General features: G+C 42.6%; 1 protein-coding gene across 2 annotated transcripts; it reads right to left on the bottom strand.

Annotated features, from left to right (window-relative positions):
* Positions 1 to 16,187: 16,187 nt before the first annotated feature.
* SLC35E3 (solute carrier family 35 member E3) lies at positions 16,188 to 22,480 on the bottom strand. Of its 2 annotated transcripts, XR_012042820.1 has the most exons (6): positions 21,963 to 22,480; positions 21,680 to 21,790; positions 20,053 to 20,211; positions 19,757 to 19,826; positions 19,026 to 19,108; positions 18,530 to 18,555 (listed from the first exon to the last, which is right to left on the bottom strand). XR_012042820.1 is itself a non-coding variant. In XM_072863295.1 (5 exons), exons 1-5 carry the CDS (start codon positions 22,350 to 22,352, stop codon positions 18,369 to 18,371), a joined length of 930 nt encoding a protein of 309 aa, XP_072719396.1. In that variant the 5' UTR covers positions 22,353 to 22,480; the 3' UTR covers positions 16,188 to 18,368. The 2 variants fall into 2 exon arrangements, 1 of the variants encoding a protein (XP_072719396.1); XM_072863295.1 differs by lacking the exon at positions 19,757 to 19,826 and having other exon boundaries at positions 16,188 to 18,555.
* Between the last annotated feature and the right edge of the window lie 977 nt (positions 22,481 to 23,457).

The raw sequence follows: 23,457 nt of genomic DNA, 5'->3' as shown, positions 1-23,457 counted from the left end.
AAAAAAAAAAGAATCAAAAAAAGCCTCTAGGGCCTTACACTGTGTTGATGTATCCTTTCCAAAGCCTTAGACTGCATCTCTTTTAGTGTGACACAAAGCTGTGATCACAAATCTGCAGCATGTGCTACAGATTGTCAGACACAGCAAGATAAAAGGACAGAGGAAAAAGGATGCTGAAATGCAGCTGGGGCATGTGTAGCTTAATGGGGCTTTCTGCCAGGCCTGTCTGCTGCAGCTGTGACCCACAAACAGTGGGTCAGTACACTTTGTACAAATACAAGAGAAAGAATTTTGTTGGTTTTTTGACATTCCTGTTTGTTGTGTAAGAAAAAGCACATTGGTAAGAAATCCTCATGCCAGTAATAGCGTATTCGGTTCAGAGAACTTACACTTCATAAGCTGAGACCTATCCCAATGGAGAGGTCTGTCAGTACGTGTAGTACCACCACCGGAAACTTCTTACTATAAATGACACCCAAATTCTACTAAATGAAAAGGGGACACAGCCTTCCTGGGGGCAATTTTGAACAGACAGTAATGACAAGCAGGAATCAAGAGCAAGGCTCGTAGCAGCAGTGGGAACCCAAAGACCACACATGATGCTATTGCAGCTGTTTAACAGGGAACGCTAAGCCATACTTTGCTGTTAAACTCGTGGTTTTTCTGGTGCGCGGGAGCTGTGTTTTTGAGCTGCCGAGGGCTGCAATGCCCTTCCCAACAATCCTATCTGCTCTGCGGACTGGGTGGCACGGCAGCGTTCTGCAGCTTCACCTGCATCTGCACCCTGGGCTTAAATATCTGCAGTATTTTATGGGTGGCTTGGATAAGAGATCGGCAGCTTCCTACATTTCCATAACTCCTGATTCAACCTTTTTTATTTTCAAAAATGTAAAATTACTTCAGGTGGACTGGCAAAGATGGTCTCAAACAAAACATTTTTCTAGCAGCTGTTCACGAGCTCTTACCTCCCTCTCGCAGGCATTCAGTTTAGGTGCACCCTGCTCTTGCAAGCTTCAAGTACAAGCTGCTTCAAAACCACCTGGAGCTGGAACAATCCCACATCAGAAGACAGAAGTTCTTCTGCTTTTGTTTAGTTGGTGTATGCATTCCTTCATGCATCTGGGAAACATTGGTAGTCTGTCTGCCCAAATCTGATTCCTATTTAGTAGCAGCTCAATCAGCCACAAGCAAAATTAAACAAAACAATAGTGTATGCCTTCTGAAGGGAGGCCAACTGGCAAAAATATACACCAATTATCTTGAACTTCTGCTCAGAAGTGCTCAATATCTAACATGGAATGAAAGGTTTGGGTGTTTTTTTTTCCTCTCTAGTTTTCCATGTAGCTCATGGAGGGATTCTACAGAACCAAAAGGAAAAAATCTCTGGAAAAGGCTCTTCTTACTCACAGTAGTTTTCGTTAGGAACATCACTGAGTGAAGAAATGTGTTTTTCTTCTACTCTTGTTAAGCAGGGGTGAAGTATGCAGCTAGACTGTGACCATTTCCTGCTTTACTAATCTGTAGCTGTGAAAATTAAATAATACAGTGATCTCTCCTTCTGTAGGAGTACTTGATTGCATGTAATTAGATCAGAGAAAGCCTCAGTTTAACAATAGTCACCTGCCTTGTTTGAGCAAACCAGGATGACCCCAGTTCAGTTGAGAACTGTTCTATTAATTCAGTGTTCATTTGTCATTCAAATGTGCTATTCAGTCTAGCAAAAACCACATTTCTCTACAAGGGAGTGGCCAGAAGGGTGTGTGGGGCGTGCACAGCTAACAGGACTCATGTGAAAGACTGAGATGTCTTTCAAAAGCTCTTGAGGAAACACTCTGAAATGTATTCACGGACAACCTAGATCTAGGAGAGGCTGAGAGCAAACGTAGCATGCAATCCAAACCCAGTCTGTTTGGGATGCCATGTATGGACAGAACTACAGTTGCTGATGAGGTCAGGCCTGAAAGTACTATTAAAGTCAGGCTGAAGTTTGGATTAGAGGAGGGGAAGACAAAAAATTGATTTTAACTATCTGGCTGTTATTTGAACTGTTTGTTACTAACAACAAAACACAGCAGGGTGTTATAGTACACAAGCAGCTTCTTAACTCAGACCCATTCTATGCATCTGATCATGTATCTCCTAGAATTGTCCCAGCCTTGCTAACCCATTTGTCCACATCTCCCCTGCACGCTCCCAGCTCCCATGCTTGCTTTCTAGCTGCCTGCTATACAAGGAATAATATCCTTTATTTTGGACCACAAAGTTGCTATACCATCCTCCATTGCAGACATTCTTGTGGTCTGCTCCACAATTTAATATTGGTTGATGCAGCCTTACTGACCGGTGTATGATTTTACTTGACGCAGAATGAGCTATCCATTCCTGAGAAAAAACTCAGCCCTCTCCTTTGGCTAATATAATTGTTTTTTCTTGTGAATTACAAAGTCACCTTTCTGCTGGTATCAAATGGCTCTCTACTTCTGAGAGCGTAGCTTTGCCAATACAGCTTTTAACATACAGCTTGCAGCACGTACAGTTAAACAACAATGCCAGCAGCCAGACAAGTAGTTTGGAGCATTTACTAGAGGCATTACTAGTGTCTGGGTAGCCTCGTGTACTGGTTTTGGCTGGGATAGAGTTAATTTTCTTTATAGTAGCTAGTATGGGGCTATGTTTTGGATTTGTGCTGGAAACAGTGTTGATAATACAGAGATGTTTTAGTTGTTGCTAAGTAGTGCTTATACTAAATCAAGGACTTTTCAGCTTCCCATGCTCTGCCAGGTGCACAAGAAGTTGGGAGGGGACACGGCTGGGACAGCTGACCCCAACTGACCAAAGGGCTATCCCACACCATATGGCGTCATGCTCAGCACATAAAGCTGGGGAAGAAGAAGGAAGGGGGGAACATTCGGAGTGATGGCGTTTGTCTTCCCAAGTAACCATTACGCGTGATGGAGCCCTGCTTGCCTGGAGATGGCTGAACACCTGCCTGCCCATGGGAAGTAGTGAACAAATTCCTTGTTTTGTTTTGCTTGTGCATGTGGCTTTTGCTTTCCCTATTAAGCTGTCTTTATCTCAACCCATGAGTTTTCTCACTTTTACCCTTCTGATTCTCTCCCCCATCCCACCGGGGGGGAGTGAGCAAGCGGCTGGGTGGTGCTTAGTTGCCGGCTGGAGTTAAACCATGACACCTCAACTTGAAACCTTGAAGGTTAATTTGAGCAGTTTCCCTCCAGAAGTCCCTTGCCATCACAAACAGTTCTATGTTATCAATCTTGGCTGTGTATTCCAAAGCCTACTTTGGAATTGGATTTGCTGAGGAGTTTCCTAGGGTTTCCTTGAAATTAAATCTCCCCCAAATGAGACATGGATGCATATACCTCCTGAAATAAACTGTTGTACCTTGCTAAGTCATCCTTCTGAAGAGCCACGTTGCTTTCCTGGCTACCCTATCTGTATTTTTCTTTATCTATATGCCCTCTCTTGATTTAGGTGAATCCTGATCATATGTCACCTCACCATCTAATTGCTGGCATGCAACTACTTGTTGCCAAGCAAGAACATAAGTTTTTTATAGTGTCCAGTTGCCTGCCTGTGAATTAGTACTTGTTTAAACACAAACATGAAACAATAGCATCTAAGTAAGGAACATGCCACCATTCATGCCACCAAAACAGAAAGGTTCTCTCTGTGGACCGAGGGAACAGTAGTAACATCAGCACAACGTATGGGAGGGAACTGGTGCAGTTTTACTAGGAGGGGAGCTATATCTGTGCTAGTTCTGTCATATTTCAGTGCCTATAGTGGACTTTTCTGACCAATACACAAAACTGATGTTTTGTCCATCTGGTGAAGCCCATAAACTCTGATGTCTGGAGCATCCTGAATGACAGTCAGCAAATCAACCCAAACTCCACTTGAGACCCAAACCAAACAGAGGACTGAATCCATCAGCTCCTAATAGTGAGTCTGTATGCACTGCATTGCTTTCTTTGTAAACAAGCAAACCCAAATCACTGTGTAACTTTATGTCCAGACAGTGGACGTATTCAATCCTCTTGCCCTTTCCACTTCAAAATGGTGGCTGTATTTTGTCTGACTGAAAGACTCTCTTATGGGAAAGAGACAGAAGAAAAAGGCAGGTTTTCTAGCTCAAGAACCAGTGCATATATGTACAAGAATGACAGGCTGGCAGAGTAGAAAATAAATTCACCGATGAATCCCAGACAGCTACAGACAAACTTGTGCCAAGTTTTCCTTTTACCTAGCTGGCAAAGTAGTCTGCGAGACAGTGCTTTACATCTCAAGCATACTGAGATTTACACAGAAAGCAGGCTATACTGGAGGGACAGTCTTCCCAAAGCATGTGGTCTTGTGGTCTTTTAAGTTTGCATAGCATAATGAATATGCAGTAACGTTGTTTTTTTAATTATTTGTTATGTTTCCAGTAGTATATTAGTGTTCTGATTTAAAAAAGATCCGAAGGGAAGGGGATTTACATATGACATATACAGAGGTTCTTCTTTAACTGCCCTAACATCCAGACAGCCTAGTTCTGATATAGTCATAGTGGGCCACACATTATACTTTCATCTTGAATGATCTTTTCCCAGATTTCTTCTTCTAGCAATAGGTGGAATTGGAGGGTTTAGATTTCTGAAATCTCTCAGAACTTGCATCCTTCATATTTATGTATGATTGATTGTGTGGCTGATTTCCTCCAGTCCACACGTATAGCTCTTCTGTACTTGCATCTCCAGAAAGAACATAACTAGTCATCTTGCTCTCCATTGGCAATAACCTGCTGGGATTGTCCAAGTACCTTATTAATATGACATAATCATATCGTGTCATATGAATGTTAAGGATGTGATAAATGCTGTTTCTTCACTGATGTTCTTAATGGCTGTTTGACCTGTTCCTTCCATTGATCCTCAAGGTTTGTCCCTTGCTGTCACAAAGGCTACCTAAAGCATGGAAAGCAGCTATTTAGCCTCAGCATTTAGGCTCCATCTGTGCACCAATTGTATCAGTTCCCCATTCTTTAGCTACTCACAGTACCTCTCACAGCTCTTTTTTCCTATTCAAATGTCTGGCAAGAAAGGGCTAGGGAAGTAGGGACTAAACCTCATCTCCCAGAATTAATGGACTACTACTGTCAAGGGAGACAAAAGCAGGAAATACTTGTGTGCTGTAACAGAACAGGCAAAATGTGCCTCAAGATTTTGGAGATCTAATCTCTGCAAAAATTGTTTGTCCTTCAGTGGCAGTCTACCACAGAGAAAACCCTTCTTCTGTGGAAGATTATAAGACCAGGTGCAAGGGGGTAAGCATAGGCATCCAGACTCTTCCAAAGGCCCGGACAACTTTAGGGAACTGGGCTGGCTAAGAAGATAGCCAAGTGTTCCTGGGAGGAGTTCTGTGGCCCACAGAGATGCAGCGGGCAGTTCTGCTGCAACAGCCTTGATGATTAATCTGCTTGTGCCAAGCTGGGTGCCCAGGCCCCGAAACATGACAGTCACAGAAGTCAAGGGGAAAGCTCTCATACATGTTTTCCACTCTCACAGCTGCAGTAAGAAACGCTAAGGAAGTGGGATTTGGGCATTCTGGAGTTCAGACACTGGTTGGGATGACCGGCACTGTCTTGAGCTTCTTTTTTATATTCACCTCTGAATTTCTCCACTTTGCCCCCTATGGTGTTCTTCTCCCAGTACTGCATATTCTTTGTCTCCTTCTCCCCTCCATGTCATTGCTGCTTTTCAGATTTTGTTAATATTTCCACAGTATATCTAATATATATACTCTCTAGACATATAAAAAATAGTTTCATACAAAGACCTTGCAAACTATTCTGCAAATACTCTTATGTGTCCTAATTTTGGGTAATTACATGTGAAAATGTTTGTAGAATTGGATCAATAAAGAAGCATATAGCAAGAGGTTTTACTCCTTTTTTAAAGTTTTAATATCCATATATTTCATACCCTGCCTTTCTTCTTTTATTGTAGAGTTTTAGTTCTTCATAGCTTCCACCTGAAAGCCACCTGATACTGGTTTCCAGTATGTGACATGTTTTTTAGCCTGAGAAGGACTCTGATGGCTCCAGCTGCACTAGAGAAACTTGAACAAGACAGCTAGTTCTTATATGTGACTTGTTTTTGTTATCAGAATAATTTTTTTGGGGAGCTAAATCTGAAACAGGAAAAGCAAGGGGAATCCCCCACCCCAGCTGCCCTACAAATTGAAACCTCTTTCTAAGTACTGGTGGGCAATACAGATCAGGATAACACCCACAGTCTTTATCAGGAAGGCAAGGTTTGGAGAGAGAGAGAGAGGAAGTATTAATCCAAATGGCATATGAATTTTTGAAGGATGTGTGTGCCATTAAGCTTGTTTTTCTGCCACCTCTCCTGGCTCCGTTAGCTGCTCTGACAGACATCACCTCCGTTTACAAGCCTTCAGCCTTAGACCATGCTGGCTTTGTAAGGAGGTTTGTAAGCGAAGGTTGTTTGGTGGTTGTGCCATCTGGTGGAGAAAAGGGTTTTGTCCCTCTACAGCACGCAAAGAAAGGCTCTTAGAAATAAACGGCGAAGACCTGCACAAACCCATTGATGCCACTGGAAAAGCAGGACACAAACTAAACTCTGACTGCAGATGAAGAAGCCATGCAAACTATAGCTCTGTGCTTTGGTTGGTTCCATTGAAGTATTAATATCTCAGTTATCTCTTGCCTCTAGAGAAAGCAAGTGCACGGACTTTTTGGCGTACCTTCATTCAGCTGGTCTCACAGGGTCCATCTTAGCATCTTAGTTTAGATCACTCCTGTAATTTAAAAAGAATCTTTTAGCTGTGGTAGCTTTGATTCTGTGCATTTTTCTTGGCAGTTTCTTCTGCCTTTCTTTGTGTACCTAGAGAGAGATGCAGGCACTGGGCTTTGACTTCTGACCCACCTTACTTCTCTTAACACTACGTTGTTCAGATATGAGCCAAGGCCAGAGGGGACACAGCATGGTAGAACACTTAGAGAGAAATACACCATGGTAGTGTTACTCACAAGGGAACAATCCCAAATCCACCATTGTGGGTCTGTAAGATATTGCTGCACCATGACTTAGCTGTCAGGAGACAGGCTCAGTTTCCTCACATAAGTAAGACAAGCCTCACACAAACATATCCAGAAATGCAGTGCAGTGGGATATTTGAGAGCACAGGTCTTTTGGCTTTCAGTGCCAAAATACAGAGTTTCAAGAAGATTAATGAGAACACTTGTTTTCCCCAATATGAAGAAGGTCTGGCAGAATACAGACCATCCCTTTTGGCAGGTAATTGCCTATCCTGATCTTTAACTCATTCAATGGAGGAGATACCGCAATATCTAATTTCCTCTTTCTTACCGGATGGGATGTAGGTAAAGCTACAGAGAATCATTGACTTGGGCTTGTCTTACCCTCTTCCTGATCCCTAATCAGCCACATTATCTACCATACCTGCTCTGCTCAAATAAACCTGTCAGTTGTGGGGCTTACTCAGCTGCACAGCCACACTAAAATGGTTGTGTTTAATGGTGAGATAGTGAAGATTCAGCAGGCATTTCTTTGGTAGGCATGCTACTTCCCAGAGATCTGTTCCCATCCACCTCTTCCATCCTCTTGCTGTCCCTTCTGTTACACTGGCACAGATATTTGTGCATCTGTGGCATAAAGCGGATAAAGTGATGTGGCACGCCTGAAGAAATAGTGCATTTTTTTTCTGCAGGTTACTGTTCAGCCAGATCAGTTCCCTGAGGTAATCCTGAGTAGCTACACAACGGCTGGGCCAGGACATCACTGGAATGGTGGCAGACAGGTAGGCAGGGGAACTGCGAAACTGTCACACCACTGCGGAAGAGGCATCCCGTTCTCCTCCTCGTCTCCTCACTGCTGGCTGCAAGCTATTATGGTGAGACCATTTTTGGAAGCAGTGTGGTGTTGGATTGACTCAGCCACCTTGTATGGTTAGGTGATGCAGCTGAGCCCATCAAATATCTCTCTGAAAGAATGTCCCAAGCCCATCTAATGCCCTACTGAAACAATGGCGTTTCCAGGACCTGTGCATTCCCAGCCAAATATTTTTTTGAGCTGGCTTTGGCATATTTGACCACAGATTTAGCTGATTCAACAGCAGGATATTTACTTTTATTTGCTGCTGGTACATCAGCTTGCTTTATCATGCAATCACATGAGCACACGAGACATCACAAGGAAAGCAGCAGGAACACACAGCTGGAAGCAGAGAACTGGAAATGGAAATGGGGAAATAACCCCTTCTGAAGGCAGGGAGCCATTCAGTGGTCTTTCCCTTATCATCTAACCACACCTTGAATGTCCTGCCCTTACTTGTGGTATCAGTCACCTGGGCTGATAAGCCCCTGCAGTATCTCCTGTGATAGAACTGGGTCCAAATTCCCAGAAGTTTCCCTCAGGTGTTACTTAGGGAGAAGTAAAGAGTAGATGTTACCACTGATAATTACTTTATCCAGGCTAGCCAGCTTTTCCTGTGTTGCAAAGGAGCTGAAAGCTGTCTTTGCAAGATGAGTTGGGTTGATTGTACCATTGAAGACACTTCTGATGGTAATTTGCAGGCAGTTCTGTTTTACAGCTCATTTGCTCTGTACTTCAAGCTGAACCTGTGCTCTTCTGTGAAAGCTTCTTTGGAAATGTACATCTTGACATCTGTAGAGAGCATGTTTCAGCTGTGTATTTTGCATTCCACTTGTGCAGATATTAAGGGAATTTCCTTTGTGATAGCAAATACACACATTTTACTGTGGCAACTTTTTGATAAAAAGACTGAGAAGTGAGATCCTCTTTCATTTTGTCGCTAATCTTTCCATCACTTTCAAAGATTTTTCCACACACACTTCCAAAATTATGATCTTGATATTTCTTTGCCTACTAGGAGGCATGATTTGCTGTTGTTATGACAGCTTTGATCAAGCAGCTCTAGCAAATAAAGTTGCTCCAGCTCAAGAAATCACTTCCCTCTGCTGTTGACTGTACTTTCTTAGTAAAAGTTATTGCCCTTGCAACACAGTAAGTCGGAGGGATCAGTACCCACATCTCAGTGGGTTCAGTTCACAGTCTGGCACATTAAACTGTTACTCAAGTGATTGCATCCAAGGGAGACAATGCCATGGGCACACATTCCTCTTTGCTGACACAGATGGGAAAGGACATCGTCTCTGGAAGAGAAGCCGCAAGTAGCTGGTGAGCAGTACTGTCTCACATCCCTGTCAGTGTGTGCACACAAAATAAGAGTTAAGAGTCCTTTTGGTCCATGCAGCCATACAATTATTTTATGCAAGACCAAAAAGATGACTGCAGTAAAACTAAGGAAACTTTATGGTTTTATCTATGCTTTATATATGCATATCAGCTCTCCATTTTTACTAGGTTTTGGTTCCAGTTTTCAATGCAAGCAATGCCTCTTTAGAGCCCGACATGTCTGGTTTCTTCTTCTGCTACAACCCAAATCCTGTCAAGCCACTTTTGCAGAAAAGTCTTTCCAGAAGTTTGTTTCATTCCAGTCATTCCTAGCCCCAAAATGTTAAATCCCGTTAGTTAATAAAGATGTCACATCCTAAAATAACTTCCTTAGATAGCTTTGTATGCATTGATTTATATTAATTTTCAAAAGGAAACTCTGGAGATTATGGGATGGCTTATCTTACTTTTACACTCAATGAAAACACTGAGGATACTTAACTACAAGATATTTAAATCCTGGCTTGCTTAGGGACAACTAACTGATTAGAAAATTAACCAGCCTTTAAAAATAATATCCCAATGATTTCTGATTTGTGTTACACCCTGTGAATTATTATAGGCTCTCAAATGAGTAAAGCTATCTTCATGAAAGCAGAAACAGCTGATGTAGCACAGACTGGTTCAGCTAAATGGAGCACACTGAAAAATAGGACCAACATACAAACCTTCCAAAGTTCTTCCCTTTATACAGGGGACAAGGACAATAGAGAGTTGCTGGTCCATGGGAGGCTGCAGAGGCAGGCAACGAGCCACCGAGGCTCAGAGCCAGCCAGTCTCCCAAAGTCTTCAAGACCACTTATAAGCACATAAATATGTTGTGAAGTGCTTGAGAAACTCTTTGAGGGCTTCTGGCTGAGAGGCTGGTAGCTGTACATGAAAAAAGGGCTTTCTCGCCATTTCGTTTATGTGTGAAACCTTCTGCTTCAAAACCTGCCTTCTGAGGCTTGGCATGTGGACTTTACACCTGGACTACTGAAAGAGGTGCCTCCCACCCTGCCCCGCTTCCCTCAATCCTGTTTCTAGCCGTGTGGTGTCACTCTTCTCCCTTGTCCCAGCACTGAAACTTTCCTGCCTGCACAGGAATCAACTTGCTGTCTGAACCAGTCATGGCTATTCGGCCTAGCAGAGGACCAGGTGAATCTCCCAGCTCAGACAGATCAAGGGGCAGAAGCAAGTGCCCAAGCTGTGTTCATGGGGAGGAGCAGGACATGTGCCTTTTAGCAGTAACATGCCGTTCCACTGACTCTGCCATCTCATATAACATGTGCCAAGAGCATGTCTTTCACTAAATCTGCTAGTTTCTGAAAGTTTCTGATTTTCAAACTACCTGTATTTTAATTTCCCTCTTCAGCATCCAAGATGAGGTTTGAATGACATCCAAGTAAAGCTGGTTCTGTAATCTTGCATCTAGTTCTATAAAAACAACTTACTGTGAGTGCTGAGCAACCCCAGCTCAGTGCCATCCTCCCACGTGTCCATTCACTCAGCTGTCAGCTGGACCTCATTGAAACTGTAGGTTTAGGGGTATAGAATGTCCACCCCTGATAAAGGCAAAGCTATCCATGAATCAAAATAGCCTTTATGGGAAAGTTTTGCTTTGGCTTTGTTTAGGAAACAAATCTACTACATCTCTCTCCCTCTTTTTTTCCTACCTGTAGACCAAAGTCTTAGGCAAATGGCACCTGAAGAAAAGCTGAAGAAGTGGGTCTCTGGGGAATGATATGAGCTAAAAAACATTGGTACATTGTTAATCCTGATCAGAAGAATCATCTTACCCCTCAGAAAAGTGAGATTGTGTGTTTTCAAAAACATACCATAATTGCCTGAAGGATGTATGACCACCACTGGCGGTTTCTCCTCTCAAATGGATTAACAAATAGGAAACCAGTTTTTGGCTAATCGCTACAAGAAAGGCATTTAACAAGTAAATCACTCTGGACCCCAGAGGACCTTAACGTTGCCTTTCCACTCCTTGGAGAGAAGCGCTTTATTTTACAACAGTTGATGCTGTATAATACGAGCAGCTTTTTGCATTCAGCTCAGAGACAGAAACCTGAGTGGAATCAACACGCGCACATGTAGATAAATGACAAGATCTTAATCAAAGTTTTTAATATGCAACTCCAGTGTATTGTAAAACAAAACCTAGTCAGTCACTGCAGTTAGTTACGCAACAGAAAATAAAAGTGTGCAAATGGTTTCTTTTTCCCCAAAGAGTAAGGAGGATTAAAAACATTATGGACAGAGTAAGGAAGCAGAACAAGGACTCGGTTTCTTTGTTAAACAGCATACCTAATTCAGTTGGAGACCAAAAAAATGTCAAACTTGTCAACTATGCAGCTTCATTTCTGCAAATGTTGAGCACATGCCATTCTCCATTAAGTACAATTGAAAGGGAAGAAGTTCACACTGACAAATCTGGCCCTGCTATTCAGATGCCTAATCATGGAGTTAAGCATCTAAACTTAGACTTTATATTTAAAAACCTGCCTAGATGCATATGTGCTGTATACTCCTCTCAGTTGTCTCTTAATCCACTGTCTCACTTTTTTTTTTTTTTTAATACACAGCCACCTCTGTTCTGGGGTCCCAGTAGCCATGATTACTCCATGTGCTTTGCCTGATCAGAACACAGCTCCTTTAAACGAGTTTGCTTTTCAGCCTTTGCTTCATAGAAACTAAAAAATGCAACTGTTTTCAGTGCCAAGGTCATTAAAAATTACATTCTTATGCTGTGCTTCAACCAGAGATCTCCTCCCTGCACTTCCTGGATGTGACACAGCCATCTACAGTTCTAAAAATAATCCTACTCTTTTCTGACACACTGCTAGCCTGCATGTGCATCCTGCATGTGCTAGTTACCCACACAGCCGTGCTGGACTTCTTGGAGCTCCTTAAATATAACCATGTGCCTTCAAATGAGAGGCATATATTCACATTCCAGTGAAGCCACTAACAAATCAGAATATATCCTTGCAATGCTAATCCTCAAGCAACCTTTGGATCATCCCCACTACTTGCTTCTAAATACATAATTTACTTTCATTACATTACATTTAATCTATCCATGTCTGTTCCTGCCTTTCCATTATAAAGGCAGCATATTGTCTGTTAGGTACTGAGGTACTGCAGCTGGGAAGGCACATGCAAATCCTGAACTGGCAAATTACCTCTTAATTCAGGTTAACCTGACTCCTCCTGTATTTTAAGCAATTTTTTTTTTTCTGGATTGGAAGGCATTAAGGGGACCTAGGTAAAAGAAGCAACACTGGGTGTGGTCAATACATTTGTGTGAGCAGTGAATACGATTTCTGTCTTAATTCCAGAAAATATAGTATAATTATACTTTATACAGAAAGAGCAGACTGAAGCAGGAAAGGGAGCTTTCTTATGCACCTACTAAAGGGAAATTACAAAGACTAAAATTTGAAAGAATTAGTAATTGCTTTGCAACTAAAACAATTAAAAGGGATTCCATTTCCCCTTTCTTTAGTTCTTGTTGTACCATATATTGTAACTATGACCCTTTGGGCTGGGTTGGATCCTCTACAGCAGGGCTGACTGGACACTACAGTTACATGAGGGGATGCAGTATGGTCTACTCCCCAAGGTCCATTAGACCTCCAGCTACTGGAGGAAGATAGGAGCATGATCCAAGTCAGACAGAAACAGAAACTTCAGTGAGACAAGCTCTGTAGGGAGAAGTGATATGTTTTCATTGGACCAACTGATACAGTTGAAAAAAAGCAGACCAGCTTTCAGGAACACAAACCCTCCTTCACTAAGCCCAGCACCACTGGGTGAAGGGGAGAGAGAACAACAGCTCCCTTCTCTCAGGAAGGTTAACCATCGCTGTGGGACGAGCCTGGCAAAGATTTTATACTGTCTGAATCCAGCTATTTATTTTTTTGCATGGCATTTATATTTTCAATTTTTAGATTATTAAAAGCTAGTTTAAGCTAAATTTGTCCACTACTGCAGCACAGCAAGAAGTCATACAATTCAGCTCTTGCATTCTTTGCAATGCCTGCCTGGAGATAAACCCACACCTCTCTCCGCTGCCTAGCACAGGTCTTTTTGGTAAGATGTCTCTGTGTCTTAGTCTCTGTGTTTTAGAATAGGATTTCTCATTACCCAAGATTATATCAGTTCCTGCTGATAGTTTTTCACTTCACGTTCTTAACCTTCTGTAGCTGACATCCCAATCATCTTTGCAGCAACTGAGCTGTCAAATGGAAAGCTGAGACTGCGATCAGAGAGCACCAGCAGGAAGACGGTGAATTTGTATGGAGCAGAAAGCTGGTGCTTGTGTGCATCTCCCTGATTTTAACAGTAGAGAAACAAAGAGAAAGAGCTGCATCTTTAGTTAGAAGAGTGAAATTCTTGTGCAAAACAAAACATATCTTCACTATATATCCAGTCTGCCTTTCATTTATTCAACATTCCTTTATTTTTTGTTTTCTCATTAAACAGGGAAGTTGGGTTGTGAATGGCTAACATAACATTTTAAGAGAAAAAAACCCATAACACAAGCAAACACCTGAAAGTCTGCAATCCAAACTCTATTCTTTAGAAATCCAGGTAAGACACCAACTATCTAACTAGGAGCAAAACAGACATCTTGGGAGAAAAACATTATGAAAGGTGATTTGAGGGAGAGTAAGGCCTGCTCTCTGAATTCCCTTAAACTGCAAGCCTCAGGCTTTTTGTTAAAAGCAAGAAGATAAAAAGCTCTCTCACCTATCAGAGTGAGTCTTCTTTTTCCCTTCCTAAGCACATTGGTGAATTTCAGGCTGGATGTTTCTAAATCGCTGCTAAATACATTAACAGTGTGTCAGTGTTTAGTAGCACAGTATTGCTCAGGAGCAAGCTCCTTCTCAGCAGCCCAACTATATAAATATATACAGCCAGTTACAAAATCCATTACCTTTTGATAGATTTTGCAGAAAATGTGACAAACTAGACATGGATTAGACATTAGTTGTACTCCAAAATGTTTTAAAACACTCTTCTGAAGCTCCTATTATGCCAGACATAAAAATGAGATTTTTTACCTTAATACTTAACCAGCATTGACTACCACTAATATTTTTTAAAAAGTTTAACAAAAACTATGGGTAGCCCAAACAAGGCTTTAACATTGCTTTAGCCCCAGGCCATCACTGGGCATTCATTTCACAAAATGAGACAGAGAGAGGATACATTCCTGCTGAATTGCAGCTCTGTCTTGAAGGTAGACTTCCTGCAAGACAAACCTCCTTTTCATACATGTAACAGCAGCAAACCGCTCTCCTTCAACCTCAAGCCTGAGAGAGTAGCTGTTCACCCATCAACAGGAAGACTCCTCTGGCACAGTGCCCCCAGAGCCTGCAAGAACTTAGCAAGTCGTACAAAACCAGATGCAAAATCTGTCAAGCAAGTGCTGAGTTACCAAAGTTAAAGGTAACACAAAGCTTTTAACTGAGTATCTCTATGAGAAGGCATACTCCCTATTCCTTTGGGGAAAATGAGGAAAAACTCGTGTATGTTGTTCTAAAGTGTTCTCCAGGACAAGGCTAGCAAAGATAACTTACCACCAGTCACTCATATTTTAATCAGAATCATCTGGATCTGCTCTAATTTTTAAATGCCACCCTGGTATCTAAGCTAGCTTTTCCACTGGAACTACATCAATGGTAGCTTTTTAAAGTAAAGAATGCTAATATAAGAAGCAAAGAACTTAATGGCAGAAAAGGACCAAGGTCCATCTTGTTACCATGGTTTAGTCATATGTAGACTATGAAGTAAAATGAAAAGCAGAAAGCAAACACTGGGGTTTGTACAGTACGGCTCCAATTGCGATGGCACACACAGGGTGATGACTACATATTGTTAAAGATGCCAAGTCGCTGATTTCTCTTTCAGAAAGCCAAAACTGAATTGAAATACATATAATTAGCAGGAAAATATATTGAAGTGATACAGTAAAAACTAGAATAAGGAAATTTCCCACCAGTTAAGTATCAGTAATTTTTATTAAACTCTACTTTTACCTCAGGATTTAAAAGCTTGGCTAAGTAAATTATCACAGTGCTTGCCGTAAAACCACCTAAACTGAAGTCTCTCTTACCCCGTCCTTCTCTTTGTTGTTTTACAATCTCCTGAAAAAAGATTCAGTCCCCCTAACACAAAACTCTACATATACTTGGCTGTGAAGGAGTTGGCTGCTGCCAGTTACCCTACCCTGGTATCGTAACAGTTAACTTTGTTTTGCTCCTGCCCTCCTCCCCAGTGCCTCTGGGAAAGCATCGGGACTTCTCTGCTAAGGGGTGGAAGGAGAGGTCTGAGCAGCGAGGGAAGCATGCACAGTTTTAGCACAGGGGAAAGGTGAGACCAAGGAACCTCGGCACTGGGGACCTTTGTGCAGGACAGAGAAGGAAATGGAGAACGTGCAGAGACTGGAACATTCAGGAAGGACTTGGGTGGGGGAAAGAGACAGGGGTGAAGGAAAGCACACAAGCAGTTTGCCAGCGGGCAAGCGTGTGCATGCATACATGAGGGTCCCCATATTTGCCCAGGGGAGGGGAGCCATGCAGCCTCCCTCATTTGTGTCATGAGTTCATCCCCAAAACATGCAAACTCCTTGAAATATTTATGTAGACAGAAATGCAAGTGGCACCACTTTGTCTTATACACACCTAGACCCCCAAAGTGTATGCAATTCAAGCAGAAGATGAAAAAAGACAAGAACAACTGTTCTCCCCTGCAATAAACAGGTATCAGTCAAATGATTAAAAATTTATTCCCACCCTACACATAGTATCCAAAGAAACAATACATAAAAAGCACTATTTATCCCACGATTACACAAGCCTCCTGGATTTAATGTTTTGAACCATATGACAAAGTTCAAGATACTTTATTTGTTAGATACAACAGGTAAATCTCAAAGGAGAGTTCTTGAACATATGAAAAAAATCACGTCACTTAAGTGACCTCCACAACTTAATACATTCCAGCAACGGACTGTATTTATAATGTATTGTTTTAATGATACTGTTAACTTTCTCTTGCAGATCTGCTCCTCTCCTTAAGGAGTCTTTTGTATTTTCAGACATGGTTCTTTTGTTCATTCTAACACTTTATATTTACATCAGTCTCATCCCAAATATTGTTGTCATACATACAGGCTTCTAATTCAGTTGTTGTTTTCTAACTGTAAGTCTTTGCAGTCTATCTACATTTTAGGATAACTTGTGCACAGCACAAATTAATGCAAATGGCCTTCTCAGTGTACATACTGAAGGATATGCATCCAGAGACTGTCTGAATGCATCTTTCAGTAGTCCAGGCTGTATTTTTAAACTAATTATAGATTTATAAAAACGTATAGAAAAAATTATCCTTGGACCAGTACAATGTCTAAGACACAGTTGGTAAAGATGTAAAATTATTCAGGTATTTCTAACTCTGAAATGATATAGAGTATTACAGTGTAAACTTAGGTTACACAGAGAAATAACTTTTTCTTAAATCAAGAACTCCGTAACAGAATAAATAATTTACAAGCTTGAGAAGATCTGCATTGTTTCTTACACAAAGACTTGTTACCTATATTGTAAAAAGCTTAGAGGAACTAAATACCATTTCTGTCGGTGGTTGTCAAACTTAAATACGTGTTCTTGTTCACATAATTCCCCTCTTTAAATCCGCTAGAGGTAGATGAAGATAAAACAACCCCCAAAATGTAAGGATTAGGACACTGCAAATAAATTCTAACCCTGCAAATCTAGCGAACATATGTTCTCACCAGATTTACTGAAAGCAGTTATTTTTTCTTTCTTTTTTTAAATAGAACAGCACTCGACTTCTTCCTTCCACGTTGTCAAAATCAGTGCTTGATACTGGCATAAAACAATTTTCAAAGCATTCCCAAATTAGAGCAGGTCCCACCTCAGACGCTTCAGTCACTCTGACACATTTCCGGGGACCGTCTGTTGAGGAAACGCTGCCTAGCCAGCACTGCCCAGACAGCCCCTGGGCCTCCCCCTGCAACAACAGCAGACAAATCTGCAGATCGCACCGAAAGTAACTCTGGGGAAAAGGTGAGGGAGGTGGGATTGAAGGCAGGAGAGAGAAGCGGGCAACCTCCATGTCCATTACAGATGGTGACCTTTCCAGAGATTTCTCCAAAAATACTTTTAGCATGGGTGTCTGTGTGCAAGGGCTGCAAAATATTTGGTTATTACCACAAAATCAGAGATTTTATTAGGCTCATGAGTATTTACAAGATCCCATGTAAAGCCTTGGTTTTGGCATAGAGAAAATTATAAAGCAGTAATAGAATTTCCTAAAACATGAATGACTTCACTGATGTCCTGATGGACCAAAAGAAAAATTTAAGATGAACTGTTTAGATGTGATTTCCTGCTTTTCTATATCTTGGCCTGTGGCTTCAAGTTTTCCAATGTCTCCTCCAGTCTCTCTCCACCTGTAATTTTATCTACTTTCTTCAGCCAAAATTTATCAATGTGCTGAAGCCAAACATACACAAGAAAGCATAGAAGAAATAGGAATGAGCTTGGCAGCCCTTTTTAAAACTACTGAATAAAGTATGTTTCCTCTTCATCATTCACCAGACAAAAAGGAGGAAGCATCATACCAGACCATCTGCATAAAAATGCCTCCAAGTTTCTTCACAATAGTAATACTGGCATAATCACAAAGACAGGATTCCTTTTCTTTCTCTCTCTCTGTATTATAACTGTAGCCATCATGATCTCATTTGGTATGCAAAAAATATAATTACTTCAGTACAATTTCCACAGCAATTTGAAGTGTACCATTTTCTCTTTTAAAGTTATTATTTAAATTTAATGAAAACGATAGGACGGACTGAGATGGCAAAACCCCAGCATTTTACATAATTCAGTTTGTTTGGTTTAGTTACACAATAACGATCCTGACGGTTAAACTAAAACCATAGATCTAAATGAACGAGGCAATTTTGTGCATTCTAGAATCAATGCATATTTAAATACTTGTTTTCCTTCACAATATTATTAATCTCCAGAAACCCTTGCTTTATGGACGCTGAACCAATTTACTCTTACTACTTTCCTGCTCGCTAAGCTTAAAGTGGGTGTACGCTAAAATCCCCAACAACGTGCACAGAATCCCAAGGCCTTGATTAACAGACAGTGGATCTTTAAATAAGAGGCACCCTCCCAGGAGGGTGATGCAGAACTTGAAATGTCCAAACATGTTATACCTAGACATCTGTTAAGGATAATAGCAAATATCAGTATTATTTTTTGTAAAAAGAAACACTTGGGAACTTCATTAATTACATCCAAAGCATGCAATGGTATGTCACATTGACTTCAACTCATGCAACTTTCCCGCATCTCTGCGGCTATGAGAATTAACCTCTATGTAAAGCCTTTCACCCATCGTACACTACAAACTAACTGACACGCCAACACTTCCTCAAGGTAGCCAAAGTGTGGGTAAATATTCTTTGTAGGTATGAGGGTCACGTCAGTAAGTTAACCATCGTATCTATACAAGCCCCAAACAAAGAAACAAAATACACTAAAACATGAACGTGCTTTTCCAGCTTCATCATTTAAGATAAAGCAGGCAGGTTACCAAACAATTTTCCCACAGTAGATCAGCCCAAATGAATGCTAACATAATTCATCTGGAAACAGGACAAACAACTAATGTTACAAAGGATACGTGACAGGTGACGTATTTCCAATGATCCAGTAAATGGACAAGTTTACCATAAAGGCTATTATACCAGACAGCAGTACCATTATCTGTGGATTAATGGACACAGTCAGTAATCCGACACGCTTTTGGCCATTTGTAGATACATTTCAGGTTATTTAGTTAGTTTCCTTTACTTTCAAATGCGAAGTATCAGGCAAGAAAAACATATGGAGAACAAAAATAGAAACAGCTTCAAATCAGTACACACATTAGTGATGTGTATAAGTAGCTCAGGGTATGATGTCCATAAATATATATTGATATAACCACAAGCCTTTTCTCCTTTTACAGTGAACATTTAAGAGTGATTTGGAAAATCTGGCTACTCATACACATAGAAGTTGTATTCTTTACCTTTGAGACAAAGTATTATTTATGGTGACACAAAAAACTATTTTGGGAAAATATCCAATTTTATTATTGTGAATACTTGCTATTCCATTCATAAACTGCAGCACTACAAGAAATGACCCATCACTGAGTGGCACAATCAGCAGTAGTAAGAATATGCCACTGGCTCTTTTTTGGACAGAAGGATAAAGAAAGAAATTATAGCCTTCTTGGTGAAAATAAACTAGCAATTCTAGAGAACGACCAATGTTGGCATCCTTCCACAGAAGAGTTGAGAGTGTCAGAAGTGAGCATGCTTGTCTCTTTTCTGAGTGGACAGTAAGAGCTGGAACTAGGGCACTTACATATTTTTAATTTAATACACTAGGGGAAGCTTCTGGATTTTGTCAGATTTTCCTGTTGTTCAGATGCCCTCTAAACAGAAACAAGAATAAGGAGGTAAATCAATTGACAGACAGACTCCTCTGGGAGGAAGTGGGACAGACGCAACAAGTTTTTTTTTTTTTTTCTCTTGCACATGCCCATTTGATCATAGTCAATGACTGTACAAAAATCTGCTCACAAATAAATAGATCTTAGTATCAAATTTAACTACATCAATTATGATTATTTATTTAAATAAAGTCAATAAAAGCCTTACCACAGCAGAAAGCGTCCAGGGCCCAAATATTCCCCCTTCTCCAAAGACTGGCTCAAAGAAGGGTATGATGAACAACAACATAGCCGAGGACATTGGTGCCTGATAGTACAGCAACTGCATAGAGTTTACCTGCAACTCATGCTGCTTAGCTCCTACCCACTAAAACCAAAAGAGAAAGCTGTTAAACATGAGGGGAAAAAAAAAAGACATAAATGGAAAACTTGAGCAAAAGTAAACTGGCCACTAACACAGAGGGAGTCTCATGTGGACAATACTACATAAATGGACTGCTGAGCATCATCTTCCACCTTCACCTAACCAGAGGCCTACATGTTTGTCTCTTGTGAGCACACAAGCTGTAGAGTGCAGTTATGTGAGGAGGAAGGTGTATGCAGGGGCAGCGAAAACCCCCTTAAGTGCCTAACCTTTCCTTTTCCCATAGCCTAGGGGTAAGGTATTATACTTGAGGAAGAACAAAAAAATAGCAGAGCTGGGAAGAAAACGCCAGCTCCCTTTTATTCTTGAGACAAATTCCAGATCCTGTCTATGATGGAGCTGAGCACCTTTGCCTAAGCAGAGATCTGCTTTTGCTCCTTCTCATTCTCCTCCACACAGAAGCTAACAAAACCAGTAAACGTTTGGCCTTTTTTTGCCAGCTTATTCCAAATTTACTGGATTTAATTTCAATATTGACAATTGTAGCATGCTTTAAGAGACAACATTAGTTATCTATGGATTCAAAGTCGGATGCTACAGGCAAAATGATGCAGCTTTATATTATACTGAAGAGTGATGTTTATGTTAATACTTCATAAATCACATTCATGGGTAACATGGATTCCAGTGTATACAATATAAACTTGCTAACTTTGCCCATTATTTATCATATTGCACACTTCAGGTCAAAGAGCCTCACTTCTTTTGGAGGCATGGTACATCTGTTACAAAGCAAGTCACACTTAAATTGATGACTATCACATCAACATGACAGGGGACTCAAATTTGGGATGCTTTTACAATCATGGACGATAACAAGCTGGTTGTGAGCTGTTAGTACAATGTTAGAGCAGAAAGGGCTAAGGCAGTCCTTGGAGATACCTATTTTTTCAAGCATGATCAGCCAGAAAGGTTATATTGTGCCTATATTTGGCATTAATGCACCCTCTACAAAAACACCTTAGACTGTGTATAGTCGAAATTGAACAAGGATGCTGATAAAATGTAAATAGCTCAAGGATAAGCCATGGGATTAACTGAAGGACTGGAAAATGTCCTTTATAGGAAAAGACCCAAATGCAAGGCACTTGCTTCAGCAAGGAGAGAATCCGTGCTCTCTAGAAAAAGAGTTTTACCAGTGAAGCTATCTTTATCCCTTGAAAATATGCTCATGACCACGTTTAAAGATGACACCCCAATTTTTAGCAGCGAGGACGATCAATTCCTTAAACAATTTACCAGGGGTTGTGGTGGATTATCACAATTTGGGTTTGTTTTTTTTTAATAAAAAACAGAGTACGGAGGGTTTCCTGAAAGGCAGGGTGCTGTTCAAAGGTGATCTAACCGAGGGACAAGAGCCTGAAGACCAACGACCACAACGCTCCCGCCCTTCCCCCCCGCCATTACCCACCACTTGGTAGAGGGAGGTCACCAGGACGCCCAAGGTGGCGAACGCCATCCCGAGGACGCTGAACTTCACGTCGTAGTAGGAGTTGAGGAAGACGCCCAGCGTGATGGGGACCTGTGGAGGAGGAGAGAGGGGTTTTAGGCCGGGCCGCTGCCCTCGGCCGTCGCCTCAGGCCGGGCGGGCGGAGGGAGGGGGGGCGCGGGGTTCCCCCGCGCCCCCCTCCGCCCGCCCGGCCTGAGGCGACGGCAGCCCCTCCCCGCTCCCCTCAGCCCCGCCGCCTCCTCACCAGGGTAAGCTTGATCCGGAGAGGGAAGGTCTTGCCGTAAGCCAGGCTCTGGATGACCACGATGACCGGCGTGGTCATGGCCTTAGCCAGCTGGTAGGTACCGATGGTGTTGCTCTGCAGGGAGAGGTTGGTGAAGACGACGAAGCCGCAGAAGCTGAGGGCCAACGGCAGCACCTGGGAGGGCTGTAAGCTCTTGGGGGCGAAGGCGCCGAGCGCCTGGCACAGGTAGAGGCCGAGCCAGGTGATGGCGAAGTGCACCAGGGTGAGGCTGAGGTTGGGGAAGCCCAGCCGCACGTACAGCCACTTGTTCAGGAAGACGATGCAGATGGAGGCGGCCAGATTCACCAGCAGCCCCGCCGCCAGCCGACCCTGCGCCGGCATCCAGCCCATGGCGTCCCGCGGGGCCGGGCAGCAGCGGCTGAGGCAGCCGGCCGGCCGCCAGCGTACCGGCTGGGCCGCCGCTGCCGCCGCCGCTGCCGCCGCCTGCCCCTGCCGGGACACGTGGGCTCGCGCCTTCCGGTGGCCCCGCCCGCCCCAGCACAGCCCCGCGGGCGGAGCTGCAGCTCTGGGCGGCTCTGCCCGCCCCTGGCAGTGGCCGGGCAGGGCCAGGAGCTGCAGCAGCCCGTTCAGGGTCAGGAGTCACCACTCCGCGGACCCCTTTACAGGAGCAAGAGCACCAGAAAACGCCCCGCGGCCCACGCAAAATGCAGGACCTCTCCCCCCCCCCCCCTCGAGTACACCCGCGCAGGCATACCCTCACCTTCTGCCCCGCTGTCCAACAGTCCCGTGATGGGCAGAAACACACCTTCTCTCCAAGGTACGAGTACCTCTCAACGACCAGACTGGGTATTGCTATAAACACACATAAAAATATATGTACATATAGGTATAGCACAAATTACGTTATTTGTCAAGCGTCAGAAGACACCGACTGGGTGAAGGAGCTGGAACCCTTGCCTAGCTGCACTACAGCTCTGTCCTCTGCTGTCTCCAGCTAAGGGAAAAGCAGCTAAACGTGTGTTCACACATGTAAACAGGGCCAGAACAAGGTCTCTAAATAAATTCTAAAGAATCTCAGACTTGGGAGTTTTGAGGTATGATCCGAGGGCTGGAGCACCTCTCCTATGAGGACAGGCTGAGAGAGTTGAGGTTGTTCAGCCTGGAGAAGAGAAGGCTGCAGGGAGACGTTATAGCAGCCTTCCACTACTTAAAGAGGGCCTATAGGAAAGACAGGGACAGACTTTTTAGCAAGGCCTGTTGTGACAGGGCAAGGAGCAATGGTTTTAAACTAAGGGAGGGCAGATTTAGACTGGATTTAAGAAATAAATTTTTTACAATGAGGGTGGTGAGGCACTGGAACAGGTTTCCCAGAGAGGTAGTGGAGGCCCCATCCCTGGAAACATTCAAGGTTAGGTTGGATGCAGCTCTGAGCAACCTGATCTAGTTGAAGATATCCCTGATCTTGCAGGGGGTTGGACTAGATGACCTGTAAAGG

Source organism: Ciconia boyciana, chromosome 1 (genome assembly GCF_034638445.1).
Source record: "Ciconia boyciana chromosome 1, ASM3463844v1, whole genome shotgun sequence".
Classification (NCBI taxonomy): domain Eukaryota; kingdom Metazoa; phylum Chordata; class Aves; order Ciconiiformes; family Ciconiidae; genus Ciconia; species Ciconia boyciana.
Note: the sequence above shows the minus strand (reverse complement) of the source record. Positions and strands in the feature narration are given on the sequence as shown.